This window comes from Suncus etruscus, chromosome 3 (assembly GCF_024139225.1).
Source record: "Suncus etruscus isolate mSunEtr1 chromosome 3, mSunEtr1.pri.cur, whole genome shotgun sequence".
NCBI classification, from domain to species: Eukaryota; Metazoa; Chordata; class Mammalia; order Eulipotyphla; family Soricidae; genus Suncus; species Suncus etruscus.
This window is the reverse complement of record NC_064850.1, coordinates 66666765-66694493: the sequence shown is the minus strand read 5'-3', so window position 1 is coordinate 66694493 and position 27729 is coordinate 66666765. Positions and strand designations below refer to the sequence as shown.

The 27729-nt window shown below is 43.3% G+C and overlaps 1 protein-coding gene across 2 annotated transcripts; it reads left to right on the top strand.

The window, feature by feature from the left end:
* The first annotated feature begins 884 nt into the window (after window positions 1-884).
* Window positions 885-26765, top strand: TMEM183A (transmembrane protein 183A). Of its 2 annotated transcripts, none has more exons than XM_049770663.1 (8): window positions 885-1056; window positions 1553-1642; window positions 2470-2637; window positions 14462-14618; window positions 15968-16148; window positions 19488-19568; window positions 22361-22516; window positions 26010-26765. In XM_049770663.1, the coding sequence occupies exons 1-8, from the start codon at window positions 948-950 to the stop codon at window positions 26193-26195; spliced, it is 1128 nt and encodes a 375-aa protein (XP_049626620.1). In that variant the 5' UTR covers window positions 885-947; the 3' UTR covers window positions 26196-26765. The 2 variants fall into 2 exon arrangements, with proteins under 2 accessions (XP_049626620.1, XP_049626619.1); XM_049770662.1 differs by having other exon boundaries at window positions 886-1056; window positions 14459-14618.
* The last annotated feature ends 964 nt before the right edge of the window (window positions 26766-27729 follow it).

Here is a 27729-nt window from a genome sequence, read left to right as displayed (position 1 = left end):
CTCTCTCTTTGTATTTTTGGGCCACACCCGGCTGTGTTCAAGGGTTACTCCAGGCTATCTGCTCAGAAATAGCTCCTGGCAGGCACGGGGGACCATATGGGACGCCGGGATTCGAACCAACCACCTTAGGTCCTGGATTGGCTGCTTGCAAGGCAAACGCTGCTGTGCTATCTCTCCGGTCCCCTCGCTGTACTATCTCTACAGCCTTTCGAAAACATTAAAACAACAATAACAACAACAAAAATAATCCTAGTCCAATTTGGAGAAATCATAAATTTGCATAAAAAATGACAGTGAGGGGCCGGAGAGATAGCATGGAGGTAAGGCGTTTGCATGCAGAAGGACAGTGATTTGAATCCCGGCATCCCATATGGTCCCCCGAGCCTGCCAGGAGATATTTCTGAGCGTAGAGTCAGGAATAATCCCTGGGTACTGTCGAGTGTGACTCAAAAACAAAACAAAAATGATAGTGAAGCTTTCCATTGAGACATGTCAGAACAGGCAGTGCAGAGTCGACGTGGCTCAAGAGGGTTGAAACTCAAAAATGACACTCGAAGTGTGAAAAGACTCTAGATTGTGCACAGAAATAGCGTCTCACAAAGTCTGGACATCATTAGAACATGAATTTAATCCTAACCCACTCGGATGTGCGTGGATTCCGGCCCTGACCCCAACCACCTAGCTAGAGAGGGAGAGCGAAAACCTACACACGACCCGCTCAGCCTGGTCGGTGACCTGTCCCGGAGGTAGGCAGTCCGTGGGCGCCGGATGATGACGTAAGCGTCAATGTCGGCGCTTATTGGTTCCGGATCCCACGACGTCACGTGAGCGCGACCGGGAGCGCGGGGCCTCAATTCTCGCGAGATCCGTGCTCTCCTGTGCGGGATGGCCGCCGAGCCGGGCGGAGCTGGCCAGCCGCTCCCCGGGCCGGAGCTCCGGCCCCAGCAATGGGCCGGAGTGCCGGCCCGTTAGGCTGGCCTCGCTCCGACACGGTCGCCATGCCCAAGCGAGGGAAGCGGCTGAAGTTCCGGGCCCACGATGCCTGCTCTGGGCGAGGTGGGTTCGGGGGCTCGGGGCTGCGAGAGGGGAGGGCTGGGCCGGGCCGGGCTGTGGCTGTGGCTGTGGCTGGACAGCGCCCGGCCGGAGCGGAGCCCAGCGCGGCCCACCTGCCAAGCGAGCAAGCAAGCAAGCAAGCAAGCGAGCGAGCAAGCAAGGGTGGGCGCCCAGGCCCGGGCGGAGGAGGAGGTTCTGAGGACTGGCTCGGACGCTTGGAAGGAGGGAGAAGCCTGCTTTTTTCTAGTTTTTATTTTGGCGTCACACCCAGCAGCGCTCAGTTAGGGGTTCCTCCTGGCTCTCCGCTCAGAAATCGCTCCTGGCAGGCTCGGGGGACCCTAGGGGAGGCCGGGATTCGAACCACCGTCCTTCTGCATGCAAGGCAAACGCCCTCCCTCCATGCTATCTCTCCGGCCCCAGCCTCCTGCTTCTTGACGGGTGGGTGCTGCTAAGTTAAGGCCTGCTAACTGCTCTGTCTGCAATTGTTTGCTTGCTTCAGTGACCGTGGCGGATTATGCCAACTCGGATCCCGCCGTCGTGAGGTCTGGACGGATCAAGAAAGCGGTGGCCAACGCGGTTCAGCAGGAAGGTAAGGCTCGCCTCGCCAGGAGGCTCTCATACTGAGTCTCATACTGATTGCCAGCCAGCAATCCCAGCTCCTTGGTTGCTTTCCCGGAGCCTCTCTGCATATTTTCCTTGCGTCCATTCCTGGCCTCCTGTCCTTGGGCTGGTTTCGCGGTGGAGAGGCTGGATTAGCCCAGAGTGGGCACAGCTTTCTATAACGGGTAAAAGATTTTTATTTCTGTCTTTGCATTATAAAGCAAGCTACACCAGCCCGACTGGGCATACGTATATCCCTCGTTTCCAGCGTGCTTGGAACCAGCTTCGTGGTGTTCTCAGTTTGTTCCCTTTCGTTCTTGTGTTATTTATTCTCCACTTTACTTTGCTCTTTGCCCTGGGAGGATTCTTTTCGGTTTCCCGGTGCTTCTCTTTATCTTTTGTATTCAAAGGCCCTTGAAACTTACATGTTTGTGATGTCAATATCAGAAACGATCAGACTGCATTCAAGTTCTCTCCTAAATGAATATTACAGACAAAATCGTATTCCCTGTTTTGTTTTTTTATTTTAATCCTCGGAATTTAGAGTGGCAGAATAATGCACTCCTTTTACCATCAGGTCTAGTTGGCATTTTAAAAAACCTTTTTTACAGCTTTAGAGTCACTTTGCCCAGTGCCTTGTATTCTTCTATTTGAGAAAGGCAAAAACTTCTTTCTTTTAGAATCTCGGCTTCAGCAGGCTCTACTCTCTACTTTTTCTATTTTTGCTTGTAAGTATTGACATCCTGACTAATTCCTTTGTATTTCTGGACAGAACTCTGCCGGCTCATTCTCCCCTTATTTATTATTTTTTCCTAGTAAAATCTCTTTGTGGCTTGGAAGCCTCCCAGCTTCCTGCTGTGGAAGCTCTTTCTGGGGCCGGTGAGCCCTGTGACATCATTGACAGCAGTGATGAGATGGATGGCCAGGAGGAGAGTCTCCGAGAGAGGACTGTCTGCAGAAAAAAGAAAAGCAAGAGACACAAAGGTACAACACGGCTTGTGCTTTGCAATGATTAGTTCTGATCTGTGATCACCTGAAACTTTAGGAATGATACTGAGGGAAATACCAAAGGAGAGTCAGTGTTTGGATTGTAGTACAGTGATGGTATTTAATAGATTAGGTTTATTCTTTTTGCCTAAATTTGAGAGGAAGACTTGTCATTGTCAAAAGGTTTCTGGAGCTGTAAATTGGATGCTGACAGCCACTTGTTGAAAACATTTTTATCAAGTAGGAAACCTATAAAATAGTATGAAAACAAAAAGTCTTTCCATTTGTAGATTTCTGGATGTGTAAAGAAGCATATAGATGATTTGAAAAAAAAGTTTTCCTAAAGTATGATATATACCCAATTTTAGAAGACAGCGACAGTATAGTGGATAAGGTGCTTATCTTGCACGCAGGCAACCTGGATTCGATCCCAGAACCCCGCATGGTCCTATGAGGCTGCCAGAAGTGATGCCTGAGTGCAGAGACAGGAGTATGTGCTGAGTACAGCCTGATATGGCCCCCAAACCAAACAAGAAACTAAGTTACACATTATCAAAGATTAGACTAACAGTATGTAATGTGCCAAACCATCATTCATGGATTTGCTTTGATTGAATCATACACTCTTGGGATAGAGCTCAGAACTGCTATTTCTAAAGTTGAAGGTCAGCTAGAGTTAGTGGGAAATGTATGTTTGGTCTTATATCTACCAGAGCTGTCTTCGAGGGGTGGAAATAGGGTAGAGACCTCAATTGTCATTGCTTTTCGGTACCATATAGTGTCCTTAAGTCCCAGATACAAAGGATGTATCCCTGCCCTACTAGTTATCTCTCTGGTCCTCCACCTAAGCTTTTATCTCTATTCCGGATTTCGATAACATGTATTTGTTAGTAAAGTTATTGAAATAATTGATCCATGAACTAACGTTGCTTTGCAGTTGTGCCAATTATAATTTTTTCCAGAATCCAGAATTAATACTGATTTTGCTTATGCTGCTTTAGTTCTTACATTTTTTCTTGGTTTTGGGTCATACCTGGCAACACTCAGGGGCTGTTCCTGGTTATGCGTTCAGAAATCGCTCCCAACTTGGGGGACCGTATGGGACACTGGGGACCAAACCCAGATCTGTCCTGGGTCAGCATTGTGCAAGGCAAACGCCTCACCACTGTGCCATTGCACTGGTCCCTATTAAAATTCCAAGTTGTTATCATTCTATTTATCTTGGTATGTTTTTCTGTAGAGTGTATTCCACAGGATTACTTAAGATGAACTTCACTCCTCTAAAATGTACATTCCAGTGGTTTTAGTATCCTCACAGGCTTAACAAGAATTATTTAGCCATCAATATGATAACCTCATAACTATTACCATTATACCTCCTTCTCTCTTGAGTACCACCCCTCCTCACCCCCAAACAACAACCAATATTGTAATCCATATATTTGCCTATTTGGGATATTTTTATAAATGGTGTTATACAGTTCTTATGTCTGGTTTCTTCTATTTAGCTGAAATTACATATATTCTATATTCTTTCAAGGTTTAATATAGAAGCATGTATCAGTACTTTATTCTTTTTAATAATACTGTTAGCTACTTTGAATGATGTTTATAACAGTCCTGGACATATTTTGTTTATGTTAGATAAGAGTGAAATTGCTGAATCACATGGTAATTTCCTGTTTTTTTTTCTTTTATGAAATTGAATTTTAACTCACAGTGAATTATAAAGTTGTTCATGATTGGGTTTTAGGAAAATAATATTTCAGTGAATCCCTTCACCACTGGCCACTTCTCTACACCAGTCATTGTTGTGTTCTGTCCCTTTGTGCCCTCTACTCCCGCAGCCTTGCCATGCACCTGCTTGCCTCTAGGAGAGGCATGTTTTTTTAAAAGTGACTTTTGACATTGTGGTTTACAGTACTATTGCTAATATGTTTCCTAACACTTTACTATCTTCCAGCCCCCTCTGAGTCGAACACTTCCCTTCACCATGGTCATGTTCTGTTTCCTGTCTGTTCCCCCTCCACATCCCAAATGGCATTTTTTCTACTGAATACTGGTTCTCATGTTCTTTGTCTCCATTGTCTTTAAGGCATTTGTTATTCCACCCCATGTGAGAGATCATTCGATGGATGTCATGCTCCTTGACTAAATGTCTTTTTTCATAGTGTTTTTGGATCCTTAGAGCAGATATCTAGAAGTGGAATTGCTAAGTCAAATGGAAACCCAATTCCTGGATTGAGAGGGATGTTCAGAATGTTTTACAGAAAGGCTGGACCAATTGACAGTCCCACCAGCAGTGTATGAGGGGCCCTTTCCTCCCATATCCACACCAGTACTGGTGTTGTTCTTTTTGATACTTGCCAGTCTCTGGTGTGATGCGAGATCTCATTGTTTTGATTTGCATCTCCCTGATGATGAATGATACAGAATATTTTCCAATATGTCTTTTGGTCATTTTTATGCCATTGAGGACATTTCTGTTCATTTTATTCTCCCCATTTTTTGGATGGGGTTGAATTTTTAGGGTATAATTCTATCAGTGCTTTATATATATTAGATATTAACCTTTTATCAGATGACTGATGGGTAAATAATTTTTCCCATCTTTGCATTTTGGTCACTGCTTTCTTTGAGGTGCCAAAGCTTCTTAAATTACTGTAGTAGTCCCATTTATCTTTGTTTCTTGGCCTATGTTGTTGATTTCTTTTTCTTTTTTGGTTTTTGGGTCACACCCGGCAGCGATCATGGGTTACTCCTGACTCTAGGCTTAGAAATCGCCCCCTGGTAGGCACAGGGGACCATATGGGATGCTGGGATTCGAACCACCATCCTTCTGCACGCAAGGCAAATGCTCTACCTCCACGCTATCTCTCTGGCTCCTATGTCGCTGATTTTTTTTTTTGGTTTTTGGGCCACACCCATTTGACGCTCAGGGGTTACTCCTGGCTATGCACTCATAAATCGCCCCTGGCTTGGGGGGACCAGATGGGATGCCGGGGGATCGAACCACTGTCCATCCTATGCTAGCGCTTGCAAGGCAGACACCTCACCTCTAGCGCCACCTTCCCAGCCCCTGTCGTTGATTTCTTAAAGGTGTCTCTAGCTTCAATATCTTGGACTTTTTTTTTTTTTTTTAAAGAAATTGCTAAACTGTCCTCTGAAGTTTCCGATTTGCCCACCAGCAGTGCATGAACATTTTATTTTTTTTACATTTATAGCAATCATTTTTAGAACCAAATTTTAGAAGTTTATGTTTTGAATATATACTCAAATACAACATATATGTCTGTCTAGCTATTTAAGATTTAGTTGGTGGGTTTGAGCACAACAGGGCAATTGCTCTACCACTGAGCTACAATTCTGGCCCCTCACCAGTATATATATATATATATATATATATATATATATATATATATATATATATATATATATATAGTTTTGGTTTTTTTTGGTTTTTGGATCACACCTGGCAGTTCTCAAGGGTTACTCTTTTTTTTTTTTTTTTTTTTGGTTTTTGGGCCACACCCGGTAACGCTCAGGGGTTACTCCTGGCTATGCGCTCAGAAGTTGCTCCTGGCTTGGGGGACCATATGGGACACCGGGGGATCGAACCGCGGTCCGTCCAAGGCTAGCGCAGGCAAGGCAGGCACCTTACCTTTAGCGCCACCGCCTGGCCCCTCAATGGTTACTCTTGGCTTTGTGCTCAGAAGTCACTTCTGGCAGGCTCAGAGGACCAAATGGGATGCTGGAATTCGAACCATCGTCGGTCCTGGATCGGCTCCATGCAAGGCAAATGCCCTACCACTGTGCTATCTCTCTGGCCCCTTGATAATTGTCTTAAAATTACAGTCATCCATGAGGTTTGGGGAAGAAGTATCTAATACCTTTGATTTGGGTTTTTCTCATGATAATGATATGAACACCTTCTTCCCTCCCTTCCCCACCCCTCCCCTTCCTTCCCTTATTCTTCGCCCCCTCTTTACCCTTCTCTCCCCACCAGTGGTGTTCAGGGCTTATTTCTTGCTCTGTGCTCAGCAGTTACTCTTGTTTTGTTGTTGTTCTTTTTTGTTTTGTTTGTTTTTATTTCTTTTTATTTTTTACAGCAGTCACTCTTGTCAGTGCTTAGGGAACCAACTGTATGTAGTTCTAGGGATTGAACATAGGTTGGCCACATGCAAGGCAAGCATTCTACTCTTTGAAGTATCTTTTCGGCTCTTGGACCTTTTCTTCTTATACTTATTTGTCATTTATGTCTGCCTTAGAAAAATGCTTAGCTAAATTTTTTGCTTGTTTCAAAATTAGGTGATTTATCTTTTATGACTAACTTGTAAGAATCTTTTATGTATTTAAGAGACCAGTTTCTTATCAGATATATTTGTTTTGTAGATTGCATATTGTCAACTAAAATTCATTTGCTTTGCTATACTTGAATTTATTTAGTTCAGCTCACTTTTTTTTAAGCATTCTTCTAATGAAACATAAAAAGAGAGAATATCGCATTTAGCTGCTTGCACACATTATTTTGAAACAATTTCCAGTACTCTATTATTATTTCTGTAAATATTTTGGTAGTGATTTCCAGAAGATACTCTTTTTTTATGGTCACACCCAGCAGTACCAGAAGATACTCTTTAAAAGGAAAAACCTTAATCACATTTAAAAAGTCTTAATACTTGGGGGCTGGAGCAATAGCACAATGGTAGGACGTTTGCCTTGCATGTGGCTGACTCAGGATGGAACTTGGTTTGAAACCCGGCGTACCATATGGTCCCCCAAGCCAGGAGCGATTTCTGAGTGCATAGCCAGAAATTACCAGGTGTGGCCCCAAATCAAAAAAAAAAAAAAAAAAAAAAAGGGGGCCCGGAGAGATAGCACAGTGGTGTTTGCCTTGCAAGCAGCCTATCCAGGACCAAAGGTGGTTGGTTCGAATCCCGGTGTCCCATATGGTCCCTCATGCCTGCCAGGAGCTATTTCTGAGCAGACAGCCAGGAGTAACCCCTGAGCAATGCCGGGTGTGGCCCAAAAACCAAAAAAAAAAAAAAAAACCCAAAGTCTTAATACTGTAAAAAAAATTTCTAATTGTTAGACTTGTCTCCATTACTCTTACATATGCGTTCATTTTTTTTGTTTGTTTGTTTTTTTTGTTTTTGGGCCACACCCGGCGGTGCTCAGGGGTTACTCCTGGCTGTCTGCTCAGAAATAGCTACTGGCAGGCACGGGGGACCTTATGGGACACTGGGATTCGAACCAATCACCTTTGGTCCTGGATCGACTGCTTGCAAGGCAAACGCTGCTGTGCTATCTCTCCGGGCCCGCGTTCATTTTCTAAATGTCTGAGCTTTATTCTGGCTATTCTCTTAGAAAGCTTTCTCTTTTTACTTGTTCCTGTTAAATTTCTTTTACATCATGGCCAGAACGAGAGTACAGCGGTTAGGTATTTACTTTGAACTTGTCCAATTCAGGCCTCCCATATGGCCCCTTGAACCCTGCTAGGAGTGATCTCTGTGCAGAGTCAGACATAGTCCCCAAGCTTCGTCAGGTCTGGCACCAAAACAAAAAATTTTCTAAGTTCTTCTTGACTGAAGTTTTGTTTTTGTTGACTTTATTATTCCTACTTTAAGATTTCTTAAAATAGATACCACTCTGAGGGATATACCCTAAGATCACAAAAACGCCTTCTGCACAACTATATTCATTGCAGATTATACAATATTTACAATATTTTAATAGCCAGATTAACAATAGCCAGAATCTGGAAACAACCCAGATACCTGACAACAGATGAATTGTTAAAGAAACTGTTGTATATATACACAATGGAATACTATGCAGCTGTTAGGAAAAATGAGTCATGAAATTTTCCTATACGTGGATGGACATGGAAACTATTATGCTGAGTAAAATAAGTCAGAGGAAGAGAGAGACAGACAGAGAATAGTCTAATCTGTGGGTTTTAAGAAAAATAAAAGATATTATTGTGGGGCTGAAGAGATAGCATGGAGGTAAGGCATTTGCCTTTCATGCAGAAGGTCATCGGTTCAAATCCCGGCATCCCATATGGTCCCTCGTGCCTGCCAGGAGCAATTTCTGAGCATGGAGCCAGGAGTAACCCCTGAGCACTGCCGGGTGTGACCCAAAACACACACACACACACACACACACACACACACACACACACACACACACACACAAAAGATATTATTGTAATAATACCCAGAGACAATAGAAAAGAGGGCTAGAAGGACGGGTCCATGATATGAAACTTACAAAGAATGGTGAATGCAGTTAGAGAAATAACTACACTAACAACTATCATGACAATGGTAATGAGTGAGAGAAGTAGAATGCCTGTCTCAAAAACAGGTGGGCGGGGGGAGAGGAGGGAAATAGGGGGAATTGATGGTGAGAAGGTTTCACTGGTGAAGGGGGGTGTTCTTTTTTTATGACTGAAACTCAACTACAAACATGTTTGCAATCATGGTGCTTAAATATATTATTAAAAAAGGTTTTAGTGGCCAGAGCAGTGGCGCAAGTGGTAGGGCGTTTGTCTTGCATGCGCTAACCTAGGACCGCAGTTCAATCCCCTGGTGTCCCCTATGGTCCCTCAAGCCAGGAGTGATTCAGCGCATAGCCAGGAGTAACCCCTGAGAGTCACCGGGTGTGGCCCAAAAAAGAAAAAAATGGATTTAATAATTCTGTTTAAAAATTGTAAGTGATATCTCATTCATTCATTCATTCATTTATTCATTTATTTTGGTTTTTGGGTCACACCCAGCAGCGCTCAGGGGTTACTCCTGGCTCCACGCTCAGAAATCCCTCGTGGCACGCTCAGGGGACCATATGGGATGCCGGGATTTGAACTAATGACCTTCTGCATGAAAGGCAAATGCCTTACCTCCATGCTATCTCTCCGGCCCCTGAATCTTATTTTTAATGACAACATTTAAACCCTACTTTGTGAAATTACTTATGCATTTTATTGGAGTAATTTTTTATTGGGCATTTACCTTCTCTTCAAATATGGCAGATTTGGGACAAACATAGTAGATTGAACCTTGAGGTACAGGAACTAGGAAAGAGGATGTTATTTAAGAAGCGTTGATCTCTGTTATAAAAAACAGTGCAATAAGTGATTGAGTCATTCTACTGCAGGAAACAAACATTAGCTAGAAAGGTAGGGCAACTTAGCTGTTGGGAAATAGACTGGGGACTTTACTAGGAGCAAAAGAATAAAACTGGCTTTTTGTTTATTCTTTTTGTGTATTTTTGTTTGTTTTGGGCCACACCTGGCAATGCTCAGGGGTTATTCCTGGTTTTGCACTCAGGGATTATTTCCTGATAGTTTTCAGGGTATCCACCATATGGGATCCTGGGGATAGAACCTGAGTTGGCCACGTGCAAGGCAAATACTTTACCAGTTGTACTGTCAGTCCAGCTCCAGTTGTGACTAGTTCTAAATTAAAAAGCTAAGATTATGGTTATCCAAGATTTCAGGTTTTTTTTCCTTACTGGAATGTGAGTTCAAGTGAAAAACTTGAACTTGAAATAGTGAACCTTGAGTTCAAGAGAAGGTTCACTAATGAGGTTTGCAGGGTCACTGGTGAGTTCTGAAGGGGTGAGGAAGGTAATATTGTCACAGAATATCTTTGAATATTGGCCAGGACTGTTGGTCACACTGGCCATCAGACAAAGGAGAATGAAGAAATGTGTCTAGGCACTTACTGAGCTTTCCTGGCTTTTTATTCTGTTTGTTCTTTGTGATTTCCTCATGCTATCTTAAAGTCAATTTTACTGCTGAAATAATTAAACTGGAGACTGAAGAGAGACAGGGGAGTGGTCAATTGAGCAGATAATGTGCAGAGTCAGAGTTGGGGCCAGAGTGCCTGACTTCCTGCCAACCATAACTGGGTGACAGGTTCTGTTTTCTTAGCAAAATGGGCATTAGTATTTTCCTTTGTTCAAAAATGACTAGTATCATTCCATGGTAATGTAATTACATGGGTAATATATGCAAAGGTGTGTGATTTATTTGCCTTCCTTTTATTGTCTTGATGACCTGAGGTATCATACACTTTAGTAGTAGTGCTGACCCGACTTGGTTGTGGTGTGCCAGAGGTCACACACTGTTGTAAAACATATTAATTATTGAGTCCTGGATGGTTGTGGATGGTGATGGGATGGATGGATGGATGGAGAGGCCTTTCTCTGACGGCCTGGGCCATGCGACTGAAACTCCCTCCAGTCGGTGCATCTGAGAGTTCAAGATAGCAACGAGGAAATGATCGCAGACAGTCAGGTTTCAGGAGACATGAAGCTTTTATTAATGATAGGCCCTAGCCACCTAGCCAGTGGTCGGCAACCTACGGCTTTCGAGCCACATGCGACTCTTTACACATTTAATTTGGCTCTTCTGTGTGCGGGGTGGCCGCTCCAGGAGTCAGGACTCTGCTCCTAGCTTCTGTCAGTGTGCGCCCTGTGTGGCTCTCAAAATAAATTTCAATCGTGGGTTTCATGAGATTTGGCTCAATTGAAAAAAAAAAAGGTTGCTGACCACTGACTAGGCTAACCTTTTAAACAGCCTATTTCAGCTGCCCAGCCATCTTCACTTGTTTCTTCTCCCTCCATCCTGCTTCTCTCCCTTGCTGAATCTCCTGAATCAATCCCCTTCTTGCACTTCAGGCAATCCTTTTGTTACCTACCGAAGACCCCTCCCAGAAATGGGCAGTGGTCTCAAACTCGTGGCCCCTTTGCGGCCCTCCATATAACATTTTGTGGCCCGCGGCCGGCCTTCAAATATCGCAGTATTCGCGATTATTCGCAGCCTTCAAATATCGCAGTATTCGTGATTATTTGCTTACCAAATAATCGCAATAAAAATCGCATTAGTATGCAAATGTTTAATGCAATTTTTTGCGATTTTTTTCTTACTAATGCAATTTTTTATTGCGAATATTCGGTAAGCGAATAATTGCGAATAGCTAGCGCAGACGTCATTTCCAATGCTCCTGCCCGCTGTTCCTTGCATTATCGAAGGCCTAAGGGAGAGAAGGGAGAGAAGTTTATTACAGAATTAGATTTTGTCATACCTTCATCATGACTTCATCAAAGCTTGCAGTGAAGAGAAAGATTGATGCCGAGCACAGACAATTTCAGGAAAAGTGGGAGACAGGGAGGAAAAATGGACTGGTGGCACTTGTTCAAAAAAAAAAACTTGAAAAGGAGGGTGTAGAGAAGGCCATTGCTCTTCACTGCATTATCCATCAGCAGGCCCTTTGCAGTAAATGCCTGCCGTGTGACAATGTGATGTCTGTTGTTGTGAAATGCATCAACCAAATCAGATCCAGGGGCTTAAAGCACAGGAGGTTCCGTGCTTTTTTAGAGGAAATGGAGTCAGAATATGAGATGTGCTCTAGTTCACCGAGGTATGTTGGCTCAGCAGGGGAAATGTCCTGAAAAGATTTTTTGAGTTGAGAGAAGTGAAAGCCTTCATGGAGAAGGATGGGACTGCTGTTTCTGAGTTGAGTGATCACAAATGGCTCATGGACTTAGCTTTTTTTGTTGACATCACACATAAGCTGAATGTACTAAACAAGATGTTACAAGGCCCGGGGCAGCTTAGCAGTGCTGCCTATGACAACGTGAGAGCATTCTCCACAAAACTTGTGTTATGGAAATCAGACAAACCTTTGCCATTTCCCAGCATACAAGGAACTTGTGGATGCAGGCATACCATTCAGTGGTGAGAAATATGTTGATGCTATTTTTAAGCTAGAGAAGGAATTTGATCACAGATTTGCAGACTTCAAAAAGCACAGAGCCAGTTTCCAAATTTTTGTGGACCCCTTTTCCTTTGATGTGCAAGATGCCCCTCCTGTGCTTCAAATGGAGCTCATGGACCTGCAATGCAACTCTGATCTCAAAGCCAAGTTCAGGGAGATTAGTGGCAAAGCAGACATGCATGGGCATGTCTCAGCTTCCCTGAGCTTTCCGGAATGTTCAAGCGCACCATGTGCCTTTTTGGGAGCACATATTTGTGTGAAAAGTTATTCTCCACATTGAACTTCAATAAGTCAAAGTGCAGGTCTAGACTTAATGATGATCATCTTCAAGCCATACTGAGGGTCTCAACTGCTTCCTCTCTAAAGCCAAATGTGGTTCAGATTTGTGAAAAGAAGTGCTGTCAAGTCTCTGGCAGCAAAGAATAGGCAAAAGATGCTATGTTCAGAAGAACTGTTCATGATCTTCACTCAATGTTCTATTCATGTTCAGAAGAAATAATTAAAACTGTTAATAATGACGTTTGAGGACTATTTTTTGTGAAATCCCTTATGCGGCCCTGCCTTACCCCGACTTTGCCTCCTGCGGCCCCCAGGTAAATTGAGTTTGAGACCCCTGTGCTAAGGTTATGCAGGAAGATGGGGGTGGGGTGACCACTGCTTTGGAGGCCAGGATCTGGGATGTACTCCTGTCTGCCTCTAAGGCTGACTTTATCTCTGAGCCAGATCCCTGGGATCCTGGCCCAGGCACTTGGGACAGTGAAGACAGTCCTCTGTAAATAGCAGTTAAAGTCCTGAGAAACAAGCCCTGCTCACTTGAGCACAGGAAGCTCGCTCGAGTTTCTGGCGCGATGTTGGGAGAAGCTTTCTTGGACCTGTTTAAAGCCTGTTTGTTTCCTTTCTTCTTTGTTTATTTTTGGGCCATACTTGGCTAGGTTCAGGGCTTACTCTTGATTCCATGTTCAGAGGTCACTCCTGTAAGGCAAGTACCCTGTCCTCTGTTTTATCTCTCTGGCCTTTAAAAAAACCATTATCTTAAAAAAAAATTTAATGAAATAAAAATAAAATTTTGAAAGTTACTCGTAGTTGGGTTTTGGACAAATAACAGCAGTCCTACCACCAGTGTCCTCGTGTTTCAGTACATTCCCCGCCCTAACATGTTTCAAAGTTCTCTGTTGTTTCGTTCTCACATTTTCAGTGTTGTAAGTCTGCTTTGGATATGTAGCTCTTCACATTGCTGGCAGAACTGAGGCTTCTGATCCCTGTTCCCCAATTACTTCTCTTTCTCTTCTCCTTTCTCCCCTTGGTTTCTTTCCTTTTCTGTCCTTCCTTCTCCCTGTATTCTGGAATCAAGGCTGATCTAGGCACCCCCTCTGTATTTATATTTCCTTATCCAATTACACACCATTGATAAGTGAGATCTTCCTGTGTTTGCTCTTCTGATTTACTTCACTCAACATGATATCTTCCAATTCCAACCAAGTTGGAACAAATTGCACGTTTTCATCTTTCCTTACAGCTGCATAGTATTTTGCTGTGTAAATATTCCATATCTCATAATCATTCATCTTTTGTTAGATACCTAGGTTGATTCTATATCTTAGCTATTGTACTAAGCATTGCAAAGAATAATGATGTGTATATGTCCTTTTGATTGAGCACTTTTCTGTCCAGGGGGTAGATACCCAATAGTGGAATTGCTGGGTCATATGGCAGTTTAGTTCTAAGTTCACTAATAACTCCCCATACTGTAAAGTAGTTTTTTTTTTTTTTTGGTCACACCCAGCAGTGCTCAGGGGTTACTCCTGGCTCTATGCTCAGAAATCACTCTTGGCAGGCTCGGGGGACCATATGGGATGCCGGGATTCGAATAACCATCCTTCTGCACGCAAGGCAAACACCCTACCTCCATGCTATCTCTCTGGCCCCTAAAGTAGTTTTCTTAACTGTGCAAACCTTAGTAGAATTGAAATGATGATTTGTGGACTCTAGATATGAAGAAGGTTAAAGATCATAGTTCTTTTTTTCTGTTTCAGAAGACGTGGATGGGGCTGGAGGAGAAGAGTATCCTATGGATATTTGGCTATTGCTGGCCTCCTACATCCGTCCTGAGGACATTGTGAATTTTTCCCTGATTTGTAAGAATGCCTGGACTGTCACTTGCACTGCTGCCTTTTGGACTAGGTTGTACCGAAGGTGCGACTATAGAGAATTACTGTTATCTGGGTAGCTGATTTTATTGCTGTTTGCTATCAGAAGTATTGCTTGGGATGGTGATCTCTGCACTTTCTCTGCTCTATGCCTGGGCTGTGTAAGAGCCTACCTGCCTGAGGACTCCTGGAGCCCCTGTCTAACCTAAAATTGATATTATTGATTCACCCTGATATATGTCTCTGTCTGGTCTCTACTTTTTTGTTTTGTTTTGTTTTTTTGGGTCACACCTGGCAGCGCTTAGGGGTTATTCCTGGCTCTATGCTCAGAAATCACTCCTGGCAGGGTTGGGGGAGCATATGGGACGCCAGGATTCGAACCGCCGTCCTTACAAATGCCCTACCTCCATGCTATCTCTGGCCCCTCGTCTCTACTTTGAACACCGAGTCATCGTTGACTTTTCCTCAGAAGTTAGTGAATTTATCTTAGTGAATTTTCAAAAGCTGCAGATACTACTTTCCTGTTGGATTTGATTTTTAGTTTTCTTTTCTTTTTTTTTTTTTTTCCTTTATTTTTTGGGTCACACCCGGCAGCGCTCAGGGGTTACTCCTGGCTCTATGCTCAGAAATCGCCCCTGGCAGGTACGGGGGACCATATGCGATGTCGGGATTTGAACCACCGTCCTTGTGCATGCAAGGCAAACGCACTACCTCTGTGCTATCTCTCCGGCCTCGATTTTTAGTTTTCTTTTGGTATACAGGTTTTACGTTTATGCTCCCTCTGTGATTTTAGCAGTGAGGAAAGAGGGATTCCTGATTAGTAAGAGAGCTTGTTTGAGCCCTGGGTGCAGCTATGGAGGGTCTGCAGGGAGTAAGAAGTAAGGAGTAAGGAGTAGGCAGAGGCCTGTGAAAGGAAAACATGCTGACTGACCTGCTGCAAGTTTTCTGAGCAACTACTGTGTGTGTTTGTTATACTTATGTCCAGATCTGGGCCACATCCAGTGATCTCAGGGTTACTCCTGGCTCTGCTCTCAAATTATTCCTGGTAGGCTCAGGGGACCATATGGGGTACCGGGAATGGAACCCAGGCTGGCCACATGCAAGGAAAACACTCTACCTGCTGTGCTATCACTCTGGCCCTGAGTTGGCCTTTCTTAGCATGCTAGAGTGAGGATTTACATTTTAAAATTGGAGAAATGATAGGATTGCAAGGCATAGATTAATTTAATTGTGCATAACTGAGCTGCATACTAGGCTGATATGTGAAGGGGATGGTAATCTGTGTGCATGAGAACTTGGAGGACATGCTCACCCTGCAGGAAAGTTCACACATAGAACTGGAGTCCTTGGAGGGAACTCGTCCCCTATTGGTGGGAGTAATGTGTCGTGTTTCAGGCACTACACGCTGGACGCCTCTCTGCCTTTGCGCCTGCGACCAGAGTCAATGGAGAAACTGCGCTGTCTCCGGGCCTGTGTGATCCGATCTCTGTACCACATGTATGAGCCATTTGCTTCTCGGATCTCCAAGAATCCAGCCATTCCGGAAAGTACTCCCAGCACATTAAAGAATTCCAAAGTAAGTGAGAAATGGTGTTGGGAGTTAACTAATGGACTCTGGTGTGGTGGGCCTGCTACCTTGGCCTGTCTCCCACTTCCTTGATGGGGAGGGGAAGCTTTTAGGGCCCAGGTTACTAGGAGACTAATGGAAAGCTTGGAGGGCTCCAGGGTTTCACTCTCCCCAGGCATTTCTGCTATGCGAAGCTAGCTTACATGTCATCTTGACTGGAATGTTTTCTTACGCTTTTAGTATATTCTTTATAACTAACTTTCATGCATTGTACATTGGACCACTTTAGATGGTTTTCATGAGTGTGGGATGAGAAGAACACACAGCTCAGACAGTAATAGACAGTAATTCTTAAAAGATGCTTTAAATTACAATGCTGAGTTGGAACACAAACAGCTCTGGAATTTTCTCCTTTTAAAGGGGACCAGACACAGTACAATGGGGTAGGGCACTTGTCTTGCACACAGCTGACCCAGGTTTAATTTTTGGCACCCCATGTAATTCCTAAACCCACCAGGAATGTTTGATTGCAGAGCCAGGAGTAAGCCTGGACATCGCCAATGTGGCCCTCAAAAAAAAAAAAAAAAAAAAAGGTGACCGTTATATTGGGATTCCTTTTCTTTTTTCTTTTTTTTTTTTTTTTTTTGTGGTTTTTGGGTCACACCCGGCAGTGCTCAGGGGTTACTCTTGGCTCCATGCTCAGAAATTGCTCCTGGCAGGCACGGGGGACCATATGGGACGCCGGGATTTGAACCGATGACCTTCTGCATGAAAGGCAAACGCCTTACCTCCATGCTATCGCTCCGGCCCCGGGATTCCTTTTCTTTTTTTTTTTTTTTTTTTTTTTTTTTTTTTGTGGTTTTTGGGTCACACCCGGCAGTGCTCAGGGTTACTCCTGGCTCCATGCTCAGAAATTGCTCCTGGCAGGCACGGGGGACCATATGGGACGCTGGGATTCGAACCGATGACCTCTTGCATGAAAGGCAAACGCCTTACCTCCATGCTATCTCTCCAGCCCCGGGATTCCTTTTCTTGATGAACTTCTTTGAAAGATCAGGGTGTGAAAAACATAAAAAAAAAAAAAAAAAAAAAAAAGATCAGGGTGTGAACTTGAGAACATTCACAGGGGCCAAGGCTCTGTAGGAGGCCATAATGGAGACAGTTCCCACCCTTGACTTTGTGTTCTAGAACCATCCTGTTTTCTATACTGCTTTACCTCAGGCTTTCTCAGAAGAGAAACTGTTTGTTCTCAGAAATAACTGATGTCCATATATATATTATATTCAGATTCCTGGTGCTATTTTGTGAAGTTCTCAGTCTGTGGTATATACTCCCCCGTAATGAACTATTTAGTAAATACCCCTTTGCCAGGGTAGGTTGTTAATACATTTTTATTTAAAAAAATTTTTTTTACCACATCTGTTGGGGTCAGAGCTTACTTCTGGCTCTGCATTCAGGAATCACTCCTGGTGGACTTGGGGAACCATATGGGATGCAGGATCAAACAGGGTGGTGGATTGGCTACCTGTGAGGCAAAGGGCCTGCCCCACTGTACTACCACTCTGGCCCTGGAGATGGCTGAGTTTTTTGTCCTTTTTTCTTTTTTGCTGAACCTGGCAGTGCTCAGGATTTACTCTTGGCTCTGCACTCAGGGATCACTCCTGGTGGGCTTGGGGACCATATTGGGGTGCTGGGGAATCAAACCTGGTCAGCCCTATCCACTTTACTATCTCTTTGGTTCCATCTCAGCCTTTTCCCCTCCTCATTCAACAAATAACCATTGTCTATATTTTATATCTTTTTAAATTGTAGGAATTTTTACTCATCTAAAATTTGGTACTTAGCAGTTTCTATTCTCATGTTTTGTTTTTATGCGTGGATGTTAGTGATTTTCTCCCTTAATTTAGTGTGATGACCTTCTCCTTACTATCTACTGATTGAAAGGGTTCTGTTGATTTCAGGTTGACCAACCTTCTTCCCAGGGTTGCTTTTTGGGGTGATCAGGGCCATTGGTTGAGCTCAGTTTATATCCTACTCACTGATGGATTTAGGCAGGAGTAGAATGTTGTTGGAGTAGAATTTCACTCAGCAGCTGCTTCTGCTTGTAATATGAGTGGATAGTCTCATTTCACAGCTACAGTTTCCCTCCCTAGAAACATCAATAGTGGCAGCCTAACTGGTGGAGTGATCATCCTACAGCTCACCATGCTGAGTCTCTGAGAATCATTTGCTGGGAGCAGAGCAGCATTGGGCAAACTCCTCATGCTTGACACATCCTAGCGGCTCCAGTGCACAATGCAAGTGCTACTGCTTAAATCTAAAATTATGTGTCTTCATATTCTTATCACTGAATACTAATTTTTAAAGAAGTGAACTAGAAAAAGCCAATGTGATGATAACTAAGGTCTTAATCCACAGAGAAATCCCAGGCCCTGGCTGCTTCTTTTATGCCTGTGAAACCTTCTGAAGAGGCTGTGGGGCCTGCAGTGGCAGGTGTCCCATGCATGGCCTTGCCACTTGTTTAACCACAGTCGCATGGCATTCAGGGAGTGGCCAGCATGCCTACAGGAAGTTGTCCCATGTTCCTGGACTCCAGCTTTTCGTATTTGATTCTCCCTCTCTCTCTTTTCAGTAGCATAGCTTGTGTGGGACACTGGAGCCGTTGTGATGGCAGCAGAAGTGTTTGCCCCTTAAAGCCAAGCCTATTATTTTTGATGGAACAGCAGGACGTACAGGGCATATCTGAAGGTCAGGACAGCTGGCACGGCGGACGACCCACCCCTTATCCCCTGGGAGGTACTTAACTTCTTGTGCTTAACCCTAGCTGTAGCCTGATTTTCATGGAGGGGCTCACTAAGATTCAATCCAGCCCAACTCTTAACTCCACACTGGCTGTGGCTGTCTGCTCCCAGAAGGCCCCAGTGGCTTTGCTCCTATTCCTGGGCTTGCTGCCTCTGCCTGCCTGCAGCTATTATCTCCTCACCTGGTGGCTACTGGCAGCTTTTATAGTTGAATGTGGAGGAGTAGCCTGCCAAAACAGAGGATAACCCAGTCTCCACAGACTATGCCAGTCTTTAAAGATGAGAACAATAGGGGTTGACCTCTTTAAGTTGACTTTTATGGTCCCTTTTCTTTTTGTTGGTAGCCCTGAGGCTACCACTACCCATTTCATGTTTCAGCAGCATCAAATTGGGGGGTTCCTATCTGTGCCAAAGTACTCTCAGCATTGGAACTGTGGCTAACGTAGAGATGCTCAAACAAAAAGGATGTTACTGATTATTTTTATTTGTTTTTTTGGTTTGTTTTTGACTTATATTAATGTTTGTTTGGTTTTTTTTTTTTTTACAGTGCTTACTTTTCTGGTGCAGAAAGGTTGTTGGGAGCAGACAGGAACCAATGTGGGAATTCAACTTCAAGTTCAAAAAACAGGTTTGTGGGCATGTCATCCTTTTTTTTTTTTTTTTTTAAGGTTCTCTATTGTTATATTGTCTAGCCATATATTTTTCCAGCCATAAAAATCATGTAATACACAGCTAAGTTTATACAATGATTCCATGAAAAGAAGGGAACTAGAGGAACTATTCTTTGTGAAAAACACATAAAATTACTTAATGCAGAAAAACCTTGACTGGAGCCTGGGTCAAGGAATTTGAAACTATAGTATATATTTAAAGAAAGTTGAAATTATTGTGAACTTTCTTAGGTGATGACAGATAATGACATTGTGATCTGTGAACGAGATCATAATCGTGCTAAATGAGCAATAGTGTATCATTATTACTCTCAAATAATTTTGCATTTCCCAAAGCAGAGTATGTATATGATTTTTACTTATACAATGAGAAGTGAGGGCAGAGAGAGCAAATGTGACAGAATATTTAGTAGGGGCCCAGAGTGATAGCACAGCGGTAGGGTATTTGCCTTGCACTCGGCTGACCTGGGACAGACCTTGGTTTGATTTCCAGCATCCCATATGGTCCTCCAAGCCTGCCAGGAGTGATTTCTTGGCAATGCTCAGAGTTTACTCCTGGCTCTGTACACATGAATTACTTCTGGTGGTGCTTGGGGAACCATAGGAGATGCTAAGGATCAAACCCAAGCCAGCTATGTGCAAGGCAAAATTCCCTACCTGCTGTAATATTAGTCTGGCTTTAAGTCTGTTAGTCTCACCCCATGAGGTTTTATTTTGTGGGGGCGCTCAGGGGTTACTCCTGGCTCCCACTCAGAAATCGTTCCTGGCAGGTTTGGGGGATCATACGGGATGGCGGGAATTGAACTGTGGTCGGTCCCAGGTTGGCCAAGTGCAAGGCAAAAGCCCTACTGCAGTTCTGTCATTCAGGATCCTCAACCCATGAGTTTTTTAAAATCAGTTTAAAGAATATGTTTTAAAAACAAATGTGTTTGTAAATTATAGTAGTTTACATTGTTTTATATCCAAGCTAATTTGGGGAAACCAAGGAAACCATGAGAATGTTGTATAAGGAGAGTAGATTGTTTTTACTTCTATTTTATATACCTCTACTTTTACCAGAGGTGTAGGGGCCTGTCTTTACTTATGACTGCCTCTCCCGCTACTTACTTTCTCACTTGTAAAAAACATTGCAAATACAGTTATAACTTAATGGCAGGTGCTTATAAACTTTATTTTTGGTTTTTGGGTCATACCTGGCAGCATTCAGGGGTTACTTCTGGCTCTATGCTTAAAAATTGCTCCTGGCAGGCTCAGGGGACCATATGGGATGCCAGGATTTGAACCACCAACCGTCTGAATGCAAGGCAAACGCCTTACCTCCATGCTATCTCTGGCACTGAGTATGAACTTCTTTTTTTTTTTTTTTAATTTTTTTTTATTTTTGGGTCACACCCAGCAGCACTCAGGGGTTACTCCTGGCTCTATGCTTAGTAATCGCTCCTGGCAGGCTCAGGGGACCATGTGGGATGCCGGGATTTGAACCACTGTCCTTCTGCGTCTAAGGCAAATGCTTTACCGCTGTGCTCTCTCTCCGGTCCCTAGTATAAACTTCTAATGAAAGTAAACCTGTGTTTATTTGGGGGTTTGTGTTTGGTCCACACCCAGTAGTACTGAGGGGTTTCTCTTGGTTCTTACTCAGGGCTCACTTCTGGCAGGCTCAGGGAACCATATGGAATGCTGGGATCAAACCCAGGTAGCTGTGTGCAGGCAAGCATATTTAGCTCTGCCCTTTTTATCGATTAAAAAAAATTTTTTTTTTGGTTTTTGGGCCACACCCGGTGATGCTCAGGGGTTACTCCTGCCTATGTGCTCAGAAATCGCTCCTGGCTTGGGGGACCATATGGGACACCGGGGATTGAACAGTTGTCTGTCCTAGGCTAGCGTGCGCAAGGCAGATGCCTTAGACCCTGCGCCACTGCTCCAGCCCCTAAAATATATATTTTATATATATATATATATATATATATATATATATATATATATATATATATAATATAATTTTGGGGGACTCACACCCGGCAGTGGTCAGGGGTTACTCCTGGCTCTATGCTCAGAAATTGCTCCTGGCAGGCTTGGGGGACCATATGAGATGCCGGAATTTGAACCACCGTCTTTCTGCATGCAAGACAATCGCCCTACCTCTATGCTATCTCTTCGGCCCCCTAAAATTATTTTTAAACATGATTTTAAGGAAAATACTGGCTCTTACAGTTTGCTTTTAATGAGCTCCATAGTCTGTGATGTTTTTTCAACATTGGGAGGGAGTCCACTAATTAATAGAATTTTTCTAGAGAGGGGATGAGGGCCATTGTTCAATGAGACCAGAATTACTGCAGGGGAGTGAACACTCTGGATCTGGGACCCGTCTTCTCTTGTTTTATGGTCTCCTACAGATACCAGCCACCTTTGCTTCCATCCCTTTGGTACAACAGATGTCCTTTGGAGTTTGACAAGTACAAGGCATTTGTAATCCTTTAGATACTAGAAAGCCTCTGATAGACATTTTCCAGTTGTGGCTCTGTGAAAGGACATAACTATTTAAATGAAACCCCATTCATCCAGATGTGTTTCTTATTCTTTGGAAGACAAGTTTTCCTTGATTTGCATAGAAAGCATATGTATATTAAAAGACAGTTAAAAAAGGTGGATTTCATCAGATTTGAGTTGAGCTATAGGTTGTTCTTTGGTAGAATGTTAGAGCCAGTGTTAATTCCTTGAAGTCATTAGATTAATTCTCAATTGTTTTCAGTCCCCTAGATTAAAGAACAAATGTGTGGTAGGGTTGCAGCCTCCTATTCAATATGAAGATGTTCACACCAATCCAGATCAAGACTGCTGCCTCCTGCAGGTCACCACCCTCAATTTCATCTTTATTCCAATTGTCATGGGAATGATATTTACTCTGGTAAGTGGAGGCTTACAATGTCATTTTTAGCTATTCCATAGACTCACTGTAATTAAGGTTTGAAGTGATTAAAAAACCAACAAAACACTAAAAAAATAATTCAATGGGTAGAGGGAGAGGCTTCTGGCTGTTTCTTCTCATTGGTAGCCAAGTGTGCTCCTATACCACGTGGCTTACACTCAACCTGGAGCAGGTGCCAACTTCCTGAGGGATGCTTTCTTTACAGACAGTAAGTACCTTGGTAGGACCACCCCTCTCTCCCTGTATATGGTCCAGCTCCCTTCTTGTGGCTGGACTTTGGAATGTAGGTAGATTTAGCAGTGATAATCCAGAGTTCTGTGCTTTGCCCTCCATGTGGTTCCACTTGTATTCTGCCCCTGGACTCACTGGAAGCAGACTTAGGTTTGAGACTGGGGAAGCCTGTATGCTAAGAACCCTATGGATCTTTTCCAGGGTCCCTAAACCTTTCCTTTCCATCTGCTTCTCTCCAGAAAGGGGCGGCACTCAAAAAAGTAGTGTAAATAAATCCTCTGTTTTCCCACCTAAAAAAAAAACAAAAAAAAAACAACAAAAAAAAACAAACTCAACCCGGTTTGTTATAGGCTAATATTGAGTATGGGGGGCCAATGTCAGGCCATTTCTAGCTCTGCAATTAGTGCTCTTCTACTACTGCTTGGGGAGCCATATGTGGTACTGGAGTTGGCTGCAAGCAAGTTAAAAGTGCCTTACCTCCTGTACTATCTCTGGCCCCAGATTGAAAAATACCTTAATGTTTAACAGTAAAGGAAGAAATCTTCAAAAATAATTACAAAATTTCCCGAAAGCTTGCTTGTAAGAGCAGTTTTGTGGACAAGTTAATTTTGTTTGAGAGTATTTAACCTACACTAAAGTAAAGCAGATGCTTTCCCTTCTCTGTAGTAAAACAAATGTTTTTACCTCTGACATTGAGTGACCACTGGTGTGTAAAAAAATTAGCCTGTGTGCGATATCAGTGGGCAGACAGGTGCACTGTCTGTTGGGGCCCAAGGCAGGAATATGCAAATGAGGCCAGAGATGGAGGATCACATCTAGGGGACCAGTGCTGCCCTTTCTGTGATCTTATTATTCAAGGCTTGACTATGAACTAGACTATGCTATTGATTTATTTTCCAGGTTTTTTTTTTTTTTTTGCAAAACCCATCAGTGCTCAGTGGTTATTTCTGGCTCTGTGCACAGAAATTACTTCTGGCAGGCTCGAGGGATCATATGGGATTCTGGGGATCAAACCCAGATGGGCTGCATAACAAGGCAAATGCCCCACCCACTGTACTATTGCTCTGGTCCCTATTTTCTAGGTTTTTAAATATTTCAACTGGGGAGAGAATGTGATTTATCTTTATTGAGTCTTAGGTTAAATTTAGAGATATGTGGACGTGAAGTTCCCCCCTCTCCATATAATAAAACTTTTTTAGGCCTGGTAGATTGCTCAGAGGGCTGGAGGCCCTGAGTTTGATTGCTAGCACAGTATGAATCCCTGAGCACACACCACTGGAGTGACCTTGTGGCCCCCCAACACGGCATTGCTAGGTGGGCTGATTATCTCTAGAAGTAGCCCCAGGGCCCCTGAGCATCATTTCAATCAAGATAGAAATAGAATACCTTTGGTAAAGAAATACTGTACATATAATATAAATAATTCCTAAATGCATGTAGAAAGTAAAGATTACTTAAATCTTTACTGTCATACAACTGCAACAGAATCTTTGTTCAGTGCTTTTAGTCATGTGGGAATTGAATCCAGGGTCCCATGTAGAACAGAGCAGGTGCTCTGATATTGAGCCACATCTGCATCTCCATAAATCTACCTTTTGGGAGTTCATTGGGTTTGGTTTTGTTGGGTTTCATTCTGCAGTCACACCCACCCAGAAATGCTATGGATGCTGCCATGTCAGGGATTAACTGAAACACAACTCTAGCTCATCCAGTGAACAGTTTTTCAACAATCCCTCCCCCCACCCTTTGGTGCCCTCGAACCTAGGACCTCATACAAGAAGATCATATATTCTACACTGAGCCATATCTTCATTCTGGCAACTGTTCTGTTCTTTCATATATACACCTACTCTCTCAATTTTCTGTAATTGAAATGAAGTCATAAATGCGTTTTATTATAGGCACCTTTCTCCTCCTTCTAGCCTTATAAGTGCTCTAGTTACATGCTCTGCAAGTCAGCATAGAAATATTTACATATTTTGTGGCTTACTTGAAAAAAAGTAATGCTTCATTTGTCTTGTTGACTTCCTCAATAATCAATAGCCCTGGGGACAGAATGGTAGCACAGCGGTAGGGCATTTGCCTTGCATATGGCTGACCCAGAACTGACATGGGTTCAATTCCCAGTATCCCATATGATCCCTTGAGCCAGTAGCGATTTCTGAGTGCAGAGCCAGGCGTAACCCCCTGAGCCCCCGGTTGTGGCCCCCCAAAATAAACCAAAAGAAAAATCAGTAGCCCTTCAAGAACTATTTTTGTTTCATTTTTGGGCTACACTCGGCAGTGCCCAGGGGTTACTCTTGACTCTGTGCTCAAAAATCACTCCGGTAGGCAAGCTTGGGGGAACATATGGAATGTTGAGGATCAAACATGGTTGGCCGCGCTCTATTGCTCTAGCCCTTCAAGAACTATTCTAACACCAACCTAACTTTCAAACATCAGCTTTGATGGTAAACTGCTCATGAATCCTATCATATTCAGCCGAAGTGAAGATTTTTTTAGGGGCGGGGGCACACCCAGCTGTGCTCAGGGTTTACTCCTGGTTCTGTGTTCTGGGATTATTCTTGGCAGTGCTTGGGGGAACATAGGTGAAATCGGGGATTGAGTTTAGGTTGGTTTTGCAAGGCAAATGCCCCACCTGCTGTACTATGACTCTGGCCCCATGAACCTTTTCTTTTTCTTTTTTTTGGGGGGAGGGGGGTTTGGGTCACACCTGGCAGTGCTTAGCAGTTGCTCCTGGTTCTACACTCAGAAATTGTTCCTGGCAGGCTCGGGGGACCATATGGGATGCCGGGATTTGAACCATCTTCTTTTGCTTGCAAAACAAAGGCCCTACCTCCATGGTATCTCTCCAACTCCCCCCTTTTTTCGGGGGGTCTCACCCAGCAGCACTCGAGTTACTCCTGGCTCTAAGCTCAGAAATTGCTCCTGGCAGGCTTGGGGGATCATATGGAATGCCGGGATTCAAACTACCATCCTTCTGCATGCAAGGCAAATGCCCTACCTCCAATGTTATCTCTCTGGCCCCATGAACCTTTTCTTAGAAGCATAGTTTAAATATATGAAACTAAAATGTTTTAAAAATTAACATTTTTAACACCTTTGCAGAGGTGTTGGTTTCTAATTTAGAGATTGATTTTGTGGCAAGCCTAGGGTAAATCATATCTAGATGACCTGATTTTAGAGTGAACTGTAAGAAAACCAGATTTAATTGGGTCTTGCAATTTCTTTTTCTTTCCAGTTTACTATCAATGTGAGCACGGACATGCGGCATCATCGAGTGAGATTGGTGTTCCAAGATTCTCCTGTTCACGGAGGCCGGAAGCTGCGCAGTGAACAGGGCGTGCAAGTCATCCTGGACCCCGTGCACAGCGTTCGGCTCTTTGACTGGTGGCACCCCCAGTACCCGTTCTCCCTGAGAGCATAGTCACTGCTTCCCACCCCAGAGGCAGCCCTGAGCCAGAACACTCTATTAGGAATCCGGTTGCAGTTTGGAAGGGGCAGCTGGATTATATGTCTGTTTAGTGATGCAACTGCTCTTCCAATTTCTAGGGGAGAAAAGCTGGAATTAAAAGGAAAACAGTGATTATTTACAAACATATTTTAATGTAAAATTTGCATTTGAAAAAAAAACTGGCCTATTTTCTGTGTGAAGTCCCTTTTGGTGCTACTGAGTTTGTTCTTTATTCTTTTATCCCAGTGAAAATGGATGTTCTTGCTCTAGGGAAAAATTATACTCCTGAATTTCCAAAAAAAGAAGTTTCAGCATTGTCCTAAGATCAGAAGTTCTTTAGAGGCCTCAAATTATTGCTACTTAATTATTGCTGTTGCTTCAATTCAGCTGGTCCTTAAATTCAAATGACTATTTTCTTCCTTTACCTTCCTTCAGAAATAAAGCAGGCGACAGGGTTTTCAGATCTTATAAGATTGACTTGTGTAACTTTCTTTTAGAGTAATCTTTGGATATTTATTGCATAAATACTGCTTTGCCAATTGACTTTTTATGGGTTTTACTTTTTTGTTTATTTGCATTTTGGTTTGAGACTGATGGTGGTGGTGATTATGTCCTTGGTGTACTAGTCTAGAAACTTCACATATCTCTAATGTCCATAGTCGTGCAAGAGAGATAATACTCTTCCCGTTTTATGATTGAGAAAACAATCCATGACTTATCCAGGACATGATACCTAATAAATGGCAGAACCAGGCTATCAAGCCACACTTTTTTGTTTGCCACAATTAAAGAAAAGTCAGTCTAAATTCACTTGTATCTGGTGGCAAAGGGGATCAGGTAGAGAATATTAGCAGAGTAAAATGTTGAGTAAACACTTGGCCGCCGTATACCTTCTCCCTTTTAAGCCTAAAAGGTTTATAAATTATAAAGTTAGTGAAAAATATTTTAAATGTCTTCTTTTTTTTTTTTTCTTCCTGGTTTTTGGGTCACACCCAGTCGCGCTCAGGGGTTACTCCTGGCTCTACGCTCAGAAATCCTCCTGGCAGGCCTGGGGGACCATATGGGATGCCGGGATTCGAACCACTGTCCTTCTGCATGAAAGGCAAGCACCCTACATCCATGTTATTTCTCTGGTCCCCTTAAATGTCTTCTTAAATAAAATGTAGAACAAAGGGAATTATGGCAAGAAGGATAGTGACATTGCCATTGAATTCTGGAATTTAAGGAAAGAAGTGCATCTCTTCTTGGAAGCAGCTTCCCTAATTGTCTTGGTGGCTTTCTTTTTCTGTGCCCCATGGCTGCTGCTGTCATCTGGGTACCTTTGAGAGAAGCCCAGCTTTTCATGCCACCAGAAACCATAATAGACTGTTGTTAGTCACAAGATTGACTTTAGCTGGTTTTCTCTGTGGAAGGAATCTGGGTGGGTGGTAGTGGTCATATATGCTAATAAGACAACTTTACTGCTTGTCTTTCTGCCCATCCCACCCTCTATTAATCAGTGTGCTAC

What these genes read in the sequence shown, in the direction of transcription:
- TMEM183A (XM_049770662.1), top strand. Translation starts at nt 948, where the DNA reads ATGGGCCGGAGTGCCGGCCCGTTAGGCTGGCCTCGCTCCGACACGGTC. An exon ending in CAACGCGGTTCAGCAGGAAG is followed by an intron (nt 1,643 to 2,469) that starts GTAAGGCTCGCC and finishes ATTTTTTCCTAG; the next exon opens with TAAAATCTCTTTGTGGCTTG. An exon ending in TGGACTAGGTTGTACCGAAG is followed by an intron (nt 14,619 to 15,967) that starts GTGCGACTATAG and finishes GTCGTGTTTCAG; the next exon opens with GCACTACACGCTGGACGCCT.